Source organism: Colletotrichum costaricense (genome assembly GCF_030867565.1).
Source record: "Colletotrichum costaricense strain IMI 309622 chromosome Unknown Scaffold_6.1, whole genome shotgun sequence".
Taxonomy (NCBI): domain Eukaryota; kingdom Fungi; phylum Ascomycota; class Sordariomycetes; order Glomerellales; family Glomerellaceae; genus Colletotrichum; species Colletotrichum costaricense.
Window position 1 is genome coordinate 534,172 of NW_026848235.1, and position 13,581 is coordinate 547,752.

The 13,581-nt window shown below is 50.5% G+C and overlaps 5 protein-coding genes across 5 annotated transcripts; all 5 read right to left on the reverse strand.

Annotated features, from left to right (window-relative positions):
• Positions 1 to 1,900: 1,900 nt before the first annotated feature.
• On the reverse strand, positions 1,901 to 3,038 carry CCOS01_06403 (uncharacterized protein; the record flags this gene model as incomplete). The annotated part of the gene is made up of 3 exons (XM_060454572.1): positions 1,901 to 2,167; positions 2,333 to 2,663; positions 2,926 to 3,038. 3 exons carry the CDS (start codon positions 3,036 to 3,038, stop codon positions 1,901 to 1,903), a joined length of 711 nt encoding a protein of 236 aa, XP_060314272.1.
• A 693-nt stretch (positions 3,039 to 3,731) lies between these two features.
• Positions 3,732 to 5,182, reverse strand: CCOS01_06404 (uncharacterized protein; the record flags this gene model as incomplete). Its single annotated transcript, XM_060454573.1, has 2 exons — positions 3,732 to 4,887; positions 4,968 to 5,182. 2 exons carry the CDS (start codon positions 5,180 to 5,182, stop codon positions 3,732 to 3,734), a joined length of 1,371 nt encoding a protein of 456 aa, XP_060314273.1.
• Positions 5,183 to 5,997: 815 nt separating this feature from the next.
• Positions 5,998 to 7,893, reverse strand: CCOS01_06405 (uncharacterized protein; the record flags this gene model as incomplete). Its single annotated transcript, XM_060454574.1, has 4 exons — positions 5,998 to 6,414; positions 6,679 to 6,767; positions 6,829 to 6,896; positions 7,169 to 7,893. 4 exons carry the CDS (start codon positions 7,891 to 7,893, stop codon positions 5,998 to 6,000), a joined length of 1,299 nt encoding a protein of 432 aa, XP_060314274.1.
• Positions 7,894 to 8,427: 534 nt separating this feature from the next.
• Positions 8,428 to 8,715, reverse strand: CCOS01_06406 (cytochrome P450; the record flags this gene model as incomplete). The annotated part of the gene is made up of 1 exon (XM_060454575.1): positions 8,428 to 8,715. The coding sequence occupies one exon, from the start codon at positions 8,713 to 8,715 to the stop codon at positions 8,428 to 8,430; it is 288 nt and encodes a 95-aa protein (XP_060314275.1).
• Positions 8,716 to 9,561: 846 nt separating this feature from the next.
• Positions 9,562 to 11,397, reverse strand: CCOS01_06407 (GMC oxidoreductase; the record flags this gene model as incomplete). Its single annotated transcript, XM_060454576.1, has 2 exons — positions 9,562 to 11,256; positions 11,320 to 11,397. 2 exons carry the CDS (start codon positions 11,395 to 11,397, stop codon positions 9,562 to 9,564), a joined length of 1,773 nt encoding a protein of 590 aa, XP_060314276.1.
• Between the last annotated feature and the right edge of the window lie 2,184 nt (positions 11,398 to 13,581).

The window sequence follows — 13,581 nt, forward strand, 5'->3', positions numbered from 1 at the left end:
GTCTGGGTTGGCTGGAGAGGGTTTAGATGGGGAAGAAAAACTGGAGGGGAGATCTGGAGAAAGGTGCGCCAAACCCAACTGGGTCACAATAGCTCAGAATGAGAGGATTCACAGTCGACTCTAGCCGGGCCGTCGTTCCATGTGGTCTGAGAGCAACACCTGTCGACTTTCGTTTGCTGTCTCTGCAGACTGGGAATCATTGAAGCGACAGAGGACTCAGTCCTTGGGGGGACTGTCCTGGGCTTTGCTGAGTGCTCACCCACCCCCTGTCGTGGTTTTCGTGCTCACGCCAGGGATGTACCTTACTAAGGACCGATACTCATTTCATGCCTTTACCTTGTAAGACAGCTAAAGTATTTCGCAATAGCGAAAGGTCCCGACTTCTTACTCCGTACACGCTTGTTAGCAAACTCACCAGATGGGGCTACAGTTTTGAACCAGACTACTGCGTGAAATCAGTCTAAACCAACCAAGCTCACGGACACATGTATTCCCATCTTAGTTACTTTCCATAGTTCAGCATTCCTTGAAAACAGAGGAAACTGCGGAAAGGATCATAATTGACTTGACAAATGCTCCATCTGCACTTTCTGGCGCCCTCCGAGTCTTCTCCCCATTCTCTCGACAGGACGCTATTCCTATCTGGTAGACGGGCCGCCTTCCTCCGCGCTAAAATCTGCCTCAATGTGGCAGCCCAGGCCGGGAAACGCCTCTAGACTCAGACTCGGAGCTAAAGCACCCAGTCCCTGCGATCGCCGGCCCACCCACCCTTGTCATCTTGGAGCCGTTCTATTCTCATATTGGACTTTGGATGTTGCGCCGTTGGCTCGGGATGGAGAAATTGGAGTATCATGCTTTCTGAACTCGACTCTGGGAAGCGGACGGACATGTACACGCTTGCCTCCGTACTCACGCAGACGAAGGACAACCATTCAGCGTCGGCTCCTTCAATCGGTCCTCCACGGCTGCAAGCCTCCGGCAATGGAAGCCCATTCCTCCTCCTGAATTCCAGCGTATGAGAGCCGGTTCCTACGTCTTCTCGATGATCCACACTGAGTGGTGGAATCATGACCCACGGCGGAGAGCGAGGCACATGGGCGCACGCGACCCATCGGTGCGGATCTCATGTGCCTATCATCCTAGTCTACCAGTCAGTCCATTGTTCCTCACTAGCCCCCGCGTCTACTCACATCAGTCGCTATAGCCAACTCTCAACCTTGATCCTGCATCAGGAAGACTTTATTCGACGAATGGTCACAGATTTCAGCCACAACTGCAGTGCGTATCCTCAAACTGGGCTTCTTGATGCGTTGAGCGGGCCGTGATCCAACGCCACCGTACAGTCTCCCAATAGGCTTGGGGTGAAGATTTATGGTCGGTGTGAGAAGCTCGCCCGTGATCTGTCAACAGGGTCACGGATCCGAAAGCCGCTATCCATGCTGCGCCGCTGGTGAGTACTCTAGAGTCTAGAGCGCCGTCCGGTCGGCCGGGTCAACCGCATCAGCAGCCTCGAACGTGTTCCGCGATCCACATTGATCAATGTGCCAATATTCGCTATTCGGGGAAGCCTAGTGGACAATTTTTTTTTTCGCTCATCTGACAGGAAGAATAGCAGGATCATTATGGCTGACATAGCCCGTGGTACCTCGACAGCATGCGAGCGTGTAGATGGCCATGACCGTACTCATGTCGATCTATTTCGAAGCAGTAAACATGATGGAATTGATAAGAGTCAGCTACCTCAGGACGATAGATGGGTTAGCGATAGCAAATCGTGGGCTTCAGCCGATGGTATTGCATCTCCATCTTGCCGGCAACACAAACGGAATTTTAAATAGCGGTGCGTGGATCCTCACGGACAGCTGATACCCTGGGTCACACAGGCAGGATGCGTGATTAATCACTGATTTTGCTGATCCTTCAATGGCACTCGCAAGCGAGTTGAAATTGGACTAAGTGCAAGCTGAGTTTCAAGTTTCCGACTCGTTGTAAGGCGTTCTACCTTAGCCATTATCAGCAGTTGTATAGTGTATACCTTTTCAAGCTGGGATTCATGCCAAGTAGACGAAAGCCCAGGAGGGAAAGTTGCCGCTGCAAGATCCGCACCGACAACCCGACACATCTCGGCGCCTCTGGGGTAGTGAGATGCCGTGACACGGCGCAGCACCTATGAACAGACTGAGATGGAGAATCAAAGGCAGCCCTAATAGCCGAAGAAGAGACCAACAGAGGAAAGAGTCTCGATAAGGTCGGGTGCCGAGTCCCCACGCCTGGTCATACCGAGTCCGTCTCGCTATGAACGAAAATGTGAAGATGCAGCCCCAGCACTGACTCTCCCATAAGCGGAAGAAGACACAATGCAGCATGTTACCAAATGTTTTCCCCTAGATTCCGATCTGGAGACTGGCTGCTGCATGACACCCAACTTCTTCTCATGTCTTGTCCGGGGTTCCGGCATACCGCACAGAGACGACAGGCTTTCCGCGGCAAGGCTTTCCGCCAACCAGTACGCATCGGGCTCTGGTGCAGGAGGACCTTTGATGCTAATCTTGTGACCGGAGAACCCACAGGGCGGCGCTAACGGAACATCTTTCCTGGAAGAAGACCGGGGTGCCACCCTCCAGAACACCCAGAGTGTGGGTGGCTTAATTGGATCCGCGGTCCTGGGACCGTTCTCTCGGCTTCGCTAATGTGCGGATCGATAATTTGCGCGACATCCTCAATCGCGGGCTTCTGAGAACGACTGTACTGGCAGGCGGGCTTCTTCTCTGCCGCTTGGAAGAGGCCAGCGAGTGGCCAAGTTGGGCATAGGGTGCAATCGAACTTGAATAACCGATATGCGAACTAACCTTTCGGTAAAGTCAAAATGCCTCAAAGGTCTTCATTTGGAAGCCCTCACTCCATATTACTTCGCACTCCTCTTACCTTTCTTCACCCAGGCAGCTAAATGGGCACTCGCCAACTACACACCCATCCGCCCGGGTACCTTGCCTTGGAGGAAGAAGTGTGGCCGTGATCCATGGAGGGGTTGCACGCATGGCAAGGAGCATAGCGCCCTGATCTCGTTGCACTAGCGGTACTGCGTGCCGTTGCCAGTCTTCAAAACCCTGTGGAGGTTGAGAGACCAAGATGCTGCCTAGTATGCAGTTCAAGGCTGCTCGCCTTGGCCGTCTGGGGTGGCCTTGTGTCCTTTCCGTAAGGTTTGCTCGTCTACCTGTTACGGGGCTGATCTTGTGTAAAGCTGGGGTTTCTCGATGTGAATTTAATAGCTGTCCATGAAGGGTTTGGGCTTGCCATGCTGCATCGGGCACTATATCTGCACTCCCAAGCTGATGATCCGAGCTTAGAGAATTTTGCTACGGCGGCATCTTGAACTTCAACAATGACCATTCTTGCCATAAAGTTAGCTGTGCCATGCTCTGAAATAGGGCTTCTAGTTGCCTCATGTTATTTGTGAATGTGCGTTCTTTGTATAACATCCTCCACTAAGCCCAGCCCTCTTGAGTTCACTCAGAAAGACTAGGCAAACATGAAATAGTGTAGGCCAAAAGGTAAGGATGACATAGACAGTGTAGACATTTGAGTGATGGCATTTTGATTAACATCAAGAGGCTAGAGATCTCACTTATTATATTAACTACATCTAAGAGATAGCACTTGAGTCAGTGGACAGGTGGGCGAGAAGCCTGGAAGTCTATTGTCTTGCTTTATCTGTCTCCGAACATGGTATGTCAGTCGGTAGACTTGTCGACTTTCCTTCCAAATATCAATACTCTCAGATATGCCGCAAAAACAACTGTGAGTGACATTGCCAGACCAGTGAATAGCTGAACACCGAGATAGCTTCCAGTCAATCCCAAAATAGCGCCAGCAATTGGCGGCCCAATGAGTGAACCGATTCCTTTGAGCACAGCAACAAAACCAAGTCTCGTTCCCAGGATGCCAAGATCATCAGTTATGCTTGCTAGAACGACCGGAGCCAGAGTGACGACACTCGCGCAGAAGAAGCCATACAGAACTGCAAACGCCACGTTGCCCGCAGTGTTATTCACGCTGATCCAGTAGAAAACGGTTATGGCGGTCATGGTACAAATTCCAATATAGGTATTCAGCACACCAAATCTGTCGGCAATCAGGGAAGGCAAAATACGTCCAGGGATACCGACTGCGTTGAGTATCACAAGTAAATATTTGGCTAGAGCCGCGCCCTCCATTCCGTGCGATTGTGCGTAGCTTTGAATGTAGTAGAGAGGCTGGAAGAATGCGAGATTGCTGAAGAAGATAGCAACGCATTGAACCATATATCGAACATCCAGAAGGCCAGCGATTTCGGCGATTTCTTTCAGCGAGTTATTCTTTGTTATCAGGGTTTTAGCACCCTTGGTCCGAGGTCGTGCCACAATCACGGCATAGCAAGACATGGCTAAAGTGACGAAACCTATCACTCGGACGGTCCACGGAAAGCCTATTCGAGGCTGCAAGCTCTCAAAAATGAGAGGATAAATGGTCGCTCCCAGACTGCTTCCAACGGTTGCCACCCCCATTGCCAACGCCCTTCGGGCTGTGAAGTAGGGGGGAACCAAGGTGATGGCGACGATATACAGGCAGCTAGAGCCAATACCAACACAGAAGCCCTGCGCAAGTAAGAACTGATAGTACTGCGTGCTGATGCTGGTCATCATGAAGCCAAAGACGACGAGAAATGTCCCTGTCAATAACATGGATCGAGCGTAGCCGAGATCATAGAGCGGGCCAAATATGACACCACCAGCCATGAGAAAGAAGACTTGGACTGAGCCAATCCATGCAATAGCTGAAGATGAATCGCTTTTGAGCAGTGTAGTTTCATAGTATGTCTGGAAAGCACCAAAGCCGTTGAGCAGACCCCTGCATCGAGAGGCGTTAGTCGAGCACAATTGAGGTAAAGAGAAGGGACAAAGCCTCCCGGATATGAGACGAAGACTTACAGACTATTCCAGTAGAGTGCGAAAGCCGACGAAACTTGGAGCCAAGCTACCATTCCTCCATCAGTAGCTGGCGATTTTTGGACCGCGTTTCCAGGTTCTGTTGACGATCGTTCCGGGATCGGGCGCCCATCATTAAATTCGTCGTCTTCCCGAAGCCCGACCGAGAACGGCTCAACCACGGGCGGTCGAGTATGCAATAACTCGTCCTTGGTCATTTTTCCGAAGCATGATCCATCAAGATCACGGTGCAATTCTGTTGTAATTGTAGATCAAGGTTTCCAAGTTCAGTACTCTGGTGTTGCAGTGCCGGGGTGGATTAACGGCAAAAGCGGCAGCTGTGACCGGCATCGGAGAGCGGCTGTTGAACTCGGATAAAGACGGATCCAGGGTGTTTCTCTAACGCCGAAATCAAGCTCACTACTCGGATTCACGACCGCTGACACTTTAGCAGTACTACGTGTATCTCATTGAATTCATCTCTGAGTAAGTTGATGAAGTCCATTCTTTTAGCACAATACATTATTGAATCTTTGTGTATGTTGAATACCACCGTTCTGCCGCCATGTTGAAATATTTGTGACGCAAGTTGCCGAGGGTAATTAAGGTCGAAAAAAATGTTGGATGGTTAAGTATTAATAAGCCTGCCAGGCACTGACCCAATCGCAAGAACGAGATGATGTGATGAGTAGCATTGGTGTTTATGTGCTTGAACAAAGTACTAATACATACAATAGCGTACAATAATCTAAGCGAATCTTCAAGCGCACGTAACACTGTACAGGCTTCCGTGTAAGGCTTGTAATACTTTCATAACTCGACAAATTCTCTGGGCACTCTTGGAACTCGAATGACCAGATCAAGAGAGTGATCAAAAGCTTCATTTCCATGTATGCCGGCTTTCGTCCGAAGCAACCGCGAAGTCCAAGGCCGAAGGGCAAGGTCGGCCCTGCAGAACCATCATATTCATCATTACCCTTCTCATCTCGTACAAGCCAACGATCCGGCTTGACTTTCCCATCTCCTGGGAGTCCTAGACCCTGGAACTAAAATCGGTGGCTGCTTTTCTCGAAGATGGGCTCCGCAGGCGTTCCTCGATCTCATATCCCGGCTCAGTAAAGCTTGGACCCCGGTTTGGGACGATGACGGTGGTACCCTTGGGGATGACATGGCCCAAGATGACTGTATCTTCTTTGCACTCTCGATCTTGACTGGTTGCTGTATGAGCAAGCCGAAGCATCTCCTCAATAACTGCGTCTAGGTACGGTATGTTTGCTTCGCAAATCTCAGAGTGGGTAGGAAGACCACCCTCACTACTTGCTGCGGTGTGAAAGCTCCGAATGCTTTCAGAAAGTCTCTGCTGAACTGCTTGGTCATCCGCGATGAACTTGATGCCCCAACAGAGGGTTGTGTTCGTCGTATCATGTCTAGCAACAACAAAGCCGGCAGACTAAGACAATATTAGGTCAGTAAGTTATCTAGCGTCGTTCCTTCAAATTCGTCTTCCCTCAGCTCTCATGGTTTCGATCCAGTCAGGGAGAAGTTGGCCTTCCTTCTCCATGACACTGTTCAGCCTTTGTACCATCAAGTCAATTGCAGACTTAACGTGTTTGTCCTCATTGTCAACATCCCGAAGTTGTGTTTTGAATCTGTCCGATGTCTGCAGAACCTGATCAACGAGGAAATCGTCTCGCACCGCTCTTCCCCGACATACGCTTGGTCTCAGCCCAATGACTGACCATGCAAGCTTCGGAAACCCGGTCATTGCTACGCTGCCAATGTTTTCTGCCGACTGCAGCGTTGCTCAGGTCGATAAAACAAGGCAGTGTGACTTTATCATTTGAAAATTCAGCCACGAACTCACGGCCGACCACGTAGTACCGTCTATCAGAAGGGATTCTCAGGGCGCCGTGCGAACCACCGACGGAGTATCTGGGAGTAGGGAATGTGATAGCAGTTTATCAGTACGTTTAACCCAGAGCTACAAACCCTTCTCGGTTAGAATTATCTAGCCATTTTGAAAAGGAGCTCTAGTTTAAATTTCCTGTTGATTTGAGTGCGGTGAGAGCCAATGTTTAGAGTGGAATTCAGAGTTTACTACAACACTTGATATGCGTGGAACGCTGCATAAACAGGGGAGAATCGGAGGAGACGATGGAGAAACCCTTCTTATAAAGCTCCGAGTTACAATAGAAAGAGATTACTTAAAACCAGCTTGGATCCGATATCCTCTGCCAGTCTGGGTGGCCTTCAGGTTGAGCTTTCCGACACATTCCCCTTCCTCATAAACGCGGGTAATGTTGCCACCACTAGCTCCTTGTGTCTTTGAAGTGGGGTTGCCGAAGAAGACTTGCGAGAAGGGAAGCTTAGAACAAACGTGGCTGGGTTTACCATCGTTCCAGTTGTAGTACTCAAAAAAACCGGATTCTCCGTTCAGTATTTTGCCTGCGGAAGATGGGAGCGTCCATTCGCCGATTACATGAGACTTTCCAGTGACGGTGTCGAGAAGAGTTCCTCTCCAGGTTGTGCCGCCAGTGTTCCACACCGTGAGATTGTAGACGTGAGAATAGTCGCCGAAAATGTCAAGGGCGCAGCTAACTCCGGCACCACCATCTGCGCCCGGGGAGCAGTTCTTATGCTTGGTAGTCGTTCCTTTCTGGAATGAGGAAAAGACTGCATGGACGACCTGTCTACGTTGGTTGTCGGGACGCGGCTGTAGCCCCGTATAACCAATATCATTAACCCCGTGAAAGCCGAACTGCTGGGCAAAGTAGAAACCACTCTTGCGAGGTGCCCCTTCCATGCTCATAGGGAAAGTTATATCGCTCAATCCAGCCGAAGGTGCCTCTGAGAATGCCCAGTCATTATAGACTGAGGCCAGACCCAGAGAGGGGAGGTGGAGAGCCAGGACCGTCGCTGTGAGTTTCATAATGAGTGATTTCAAATTGTGATCGGTGCAAAGAAATAGCAGAAATGTTGGAATGGTCTCAGAGGTAAGGTATGAGAAGAATACCAAGGAAGGCGGGTTTTTACCTCTATTTAAGGAATTGGGTCACAAGAAACATACCTACAATTTGACACTCCAAAATGTGAAGTCTCTGACCCAGTCACGACAGGCTTATTCTTCGTCATGCCGATTCTTGGTATAAAATGCCTCACGTTGCACTGTCTGCGGTTTAGGCAGATCTCACCAAAGTATGCTAAGGAAGCGTCGGGCTATGTTGTAAAATGGAATGTCCGGATGCATCATATTGAAGCAGACACCGGCAAGAGTTCAGCTCTGATATAGCAAGGGATAAGACATCAGTTGCTGTAGTAGGCAAAGAACCGCTGATGGTCTGAAACTTAAATGGCAATTTCTGATCAGGGCCTGATAATCCGGACGCGAGCAGGGTGTTCAGACTACCTGGTGAGGTGACTAATTAGTCACTAGTCAGACTTAAAAGTCAGCTTTAAAGTTTAACTAATGACCAACCATCGTGAGAGGGCCCAGCCAGACTTGGAACATAGGGCTGTTGTGACGACGGGACTGAGCTGCTATCCAAATGAGGAGGTTACCGGGTGGTTCTCTCTTGATGTCGGGAATATCACCGAAAATGCTCTTTGCGGCATGTTTATTGAATGGAATGCCAGGTATGGGCTTCGGCCGGATGATCTGGTAAAGGATGTACAAAATCGGCAAGACCGCGGTGAAGGGGGCCAGAACGGTCAGCCAGTGTATGGGATTGGTGATATCCAGCATGTCTGCCATGATTAGGATTGTCGTTCCAGTTCTTATGTGGTGAAGATCACAAGTGACTGATGTGCCCAGTATACCTTATATGTGAAATGGTAGATGGAACATCGATGTCTTACATCTTGGTGCAAAATGAGAGGTCATGGTCATGGGGTAGATTCGTTTTGCTTCAATAAGGAAAATGCCTGGACCAGTCCTCTTGGTCGGACAGGAGCCAAACCTAAAGCCTTGCGTCGGGGGACGCCACAGTGGAAGGCTCCAACGGATCTTGTAGTTGAGCCGACAAAGATCGGGGCGGGAGCGGAGACTAAGTCCATCTCCGGTGTCTCAGCACTTTTGTGCTGCCAAACTAGCAAGCTATTCACTTGAGACCCAGAGGTAGTCATTTCTCATGTACTGGCTTTGAGGTGTTAGGCGGGATCTCAGTCTTCACTGTTTCGCAGCTGCAGTACTTGATAGTCAATTCATGAATGTTGGAGGGCTATCATAACGATACCCTCCTACGGAGTCTCCAGGCCTTAACACCTTGATTACGGTCAGCACAGAGAAGATATTGACAGTACGAATAGAAGAACTGAAACGGAGTCAGCTTATCGCAGCTCCGACTCCGGCGGCTGCTCAAACGAAAACTTGAACTCAACATTTGAGGTTCTATTCCACCAGGATTAAATGGGCTACGGTATAAGGCATACAGGGCTGCAGCTATTAGGAAGAGATCTACAGATCTGTCTCACAGACAGTGAGCTTCATCAGCGATCGTATGTAGTTGCGTCGTCGGAATTCATTCAAATTAAGGTAGCAAGTAAAGTAAGTATGTAAGTTTTCCTTTCTAGGTAGGAACCGCACAGTATGTAAGTCCCATCAAATAGCACTCGCAATGATCTTCGCAGCCGCCACCTCAGCAACACCGTACGCAGCTGTCTGGATGTGGCCAGATACGATAACGGGCACAATACTGTTGTCGACTACTCGCAGATTCTGCGTACCATAAACCCGCAGATCAGCATCGACGACACCACCCTCAGCCTTGGGAAGAAGAGAGCAGGTTCCGACTGGGTGGTAGAAACTCGTGACCGTGTTGACGGCAAACTCACGGAACTGATCGTCAGTCAAAACATCCGGGCCAGGCTCCGTCTCAACTTCCCAGACGGCCTTGAGGGGTCCCGTCTCGGCAATCTTGCGCGCAAACTTGGCGCCCTCGACAGCGGCCTTGATGTCGTGCTCGTTGCTAAGGAACTTAGGGTCGATGATGGGCTTGCCGGTGGGGTTCGCGGGATCAATGTGCACGTTGCCCCGGCTGAGGGCATGCATAACGGTGCTGAAGATGGTAATGAACTTGCCGGAACCAGGGTATCCGGCCGCGCCCACGTAGTTTGCGTCAAAGATGAGTTCATAGTCCGGGACGGAGTCGTCTGTGAGGAACTCGAGCTTCTTCTTGTCAATGGGGTTGGTGCTGTTGCCAAACTCCGCCTCTGCAAGAGCAATGATCTCGGCCTGAGCCGATTGATTTATTTGCCCCCAATTCAGAAATCCGTATGCCGCGGTCGTGTAGTCGTAGAGAGACACCTCGCCATCGATCCACTTTTGCAGCTCAGCGGTGGCGTTAGCACCGCTGGAGTCAAAGATGAGCGCATCGAAGGAGTCGAACTCATCCTTGAGACGATAAACGTTGGACGTGCGGATATGGTCTTGGTAGTTCTCACCGACGCCAGGCAAGTCAATGAGCGGCTCAATACCGGCGGCTTTGAGCACAGCTGTCTGACCAATACCAGACAACTCGAGCAGACCAGGACTTTGAATAGAACCAGCAGACAAGATGACCTCTTTGACAGCGTTGACAACCGTGCCATCGGCCAGTGTCACACCAGTGGCAGTGTAATCGTTGCCATGAGTCTTGTTAAGATTGACCTTAACGACCTGGGCATTGGTCCTCACCTCGAGGTTCGACCCTGCAAGTGGAAGATAGCTGTTGGCGCTGTAAGACCGGGAATAGTCGGTATTGTCGATGTTGGTGCCCTGGAACATGATGCCAATGGGGTTGCCGTGCATGTTACCTTCCTCGTTTATAGGAATACCGAGCTCCGTTCCGGCCGGTTGCCATGTGTTGAGGACATCATACACCACACGGTTGTAGGTGTTACGGATGGGGCCAGAACGACCACGAGGGTCTTTGTCGGAGCCCGTAAAGTTCTCCGACTTGGTCATGGCCTCGATCATGACATCCCACGACCAGCCTCCGCTACCCATCTCGCCCCAAGCCTCGTACTCGGCCGCAGCAGCGCGGTCATAGCAAAGGTAGTTCATGGCTGACGAGCCACCCAGAACCTTGCCGCGGTTGACGGGGATCTGACGGCCACCAAGAGCGCTCTGGCCAACTGAAGTGAAGTTCCAGTCATATTGCGTCCCCAGTATTGACCCTCTCAGACCAGGTACATTGATACGGAGCTCGTCTAGAGCAGACGGGCCAGCTTCGAGAAGCAAGACATAAGCATTTGGAAGACCAAGACTCAGGCGGGTAGCCAGAGCTGAGCCCGCTGTCCCGCCACCTACGATTATCTATCTTCTCTGTAAGCACATGCAAGGAACTTTCCCGAAAATTCGACGCGAACTGTGACTTACGTAGTCGTAAGATTGAGCTGAAGTGCAGGAAATAGCACTGAGCAGCACCAGTGCTGGCCACGTCTTGAGGAAGGGCATTCTGGGCAGCTTAATGAGCACAAAGGCAGATTTCTCACTTGGCTGGGTCCAACGGATAGTCGATGCTTGGTGGTGCCATAGGGGCCATTATTGGGCGGACAAGCGCCGTAATTTGTAAGTGCGGCCTTCATTCGACTCCCAAGCCTCAAATGGCTGTTTATCGGGGGACTTACCTCCTTCTGTGTAAGGTAGTAGACTTCTAGTCGAGGGATCTCCTCCGCTTCCTTGCATTACGCAGAGATTATTCATGCGTTCGCTCTGTGGAATGAAGCTCGCGGTCCATATCCTAGACGGTGAAGAACCTAACCCTGAACCAACATTTCGAAGTCTCCTGAAAATTTCGGATGCGACGTTGACCAACCAATGAAGAGGACTCACCCATGGGTTCTGCCACGTAAATAATGGCGCAGAGCACGACTACATACTGCTGCGTGTGCGTGCTATGTTAAGGTACCAACACAGACAGGGGGTTGTTGACCCTAGTCCACACTTGGTTCTCCAGTCGAGTGTGCCCCGCGATATTGGCCTCGCATACCGTATCCGGTATCTTAATCGCCCATGGTATAATGGGATGGTATGATTCTGTGATGACTACAAGATAACTTTGAGCCATGTAATCAAAAGACCATGTTCATGATGGTAGGCTGTGTCGTAATCATAACACGAAAAGGCTAGACGGCCGGAATAGTGTAAAGAACGTTAGTTCATATCTTCCTTCGACATGGAATCGGCGATTACCACTGGACTACGCCTCGTCTGATTGGAAGTCTGGAGACATAGAGGCTATGGATGTTAACTGAGTGCTTCTTACATCTAGTCCTGTCCACGGAAATGACCCGCGAGTGGGCGGATACGGGTGGCCCCGAGAACGCTCCGCAGACACACGAAGGTCATGCCAGAACAAGCACAGCAGCTCATCGGAGGTTCTAAAGCAATAATACGCGATAAGCCGGCATGGTGGTTCCGGGTGGGCCCTTGCCAGTGGGACCAGCTTTGGATGCGAAGAATGGACGTCCACAAGGCGGCGTGGTCGGCTCTCCCCGCATGCGATAGCGATGGATGCATGCACAAGCGGTTCGATTAAGATTGATACTAAGGTGTGCCTAGCGGACGCGGAGTTACAAACGTTCGATCCTGAAAGGCGGGTCCGGGGAAGCGTCCCCCCTCATATGATGTGACGTCCGACATAAGTACATGGCTGTTCACCTGATGCGCCTGATGATCAAATCTTAGCTTTAGTGCAGATGAAATTTCGTCCCATGCTGTCGTTCTGAGATCTGATGATATCGTTATATTCTGCAATATGTTTGAGAGACAGAAAAAGACAACGTTTGATGCGTATTAGGCTAAGTTTGAGGCACACAGAATGGTCAAGTCCCTTGTTTTACGAAGTCCGTTTTCCTAATGTCCACATTTGGTAACTTGGCCCGGTTTCAAGGGCCAGGGTCCTGGCCTGAATATTGCAGACAATTTACCTAATGATTGGTTCCAACAGCCAAGCCGGGACACCGATACTGTAGACTGAGTTGGTTAGGTGCCATTGCTGCATGCGCCTTCTTCCTCCAGTGCATCCTTACCCTTGGAACGTGGGCTTAGGACAACATCTTCCGCAGAACGCTACGAAAAGTCCTGGGAGGGGTTACGTTTCCTGGGTAGTGCAACCGTCGCTACAGTTGACAGTGATCCAACCTGCTTGGCACTGAGCATGGCACCCAAGGTAGCCCTTGCTCATGTCGATGCTGGAGTGGACACGAAGTTCTCGTGCCATTTCCTTCGTTCCCAATGACTTCGGATCATGTATTTCATGTCAGAGTCTGCACACAAAGAAGAAAGCTCATATGAGGTACCCGAAAGGTCTCAAGGAATCCTAGTACCTGAACGATTGTCTCGCGTATATGGGCCAGCGAATTGGAAACCTATCTCCATTGCCGATGTCGAGCGAGCTCCTGGCCAGAGTACAGAGGAAAGCAGTCTATGTCTCTGAGAACGAATACCTGGGCTATCTAAGAGCACGATGAGTTCTAAGAATTGACGAGATTATTAACACGGTGTTGTTCGATGAATGATACTTCAGTACTTCCCCCGTCTCACGTTCCAGGGCCGATCGTGCCTCGGGAAAGCGACGCGGGGGTCGAGATATCATCCCCTATCCAGGGCTGTGCATTGCTTTGGTATAGCAAGACC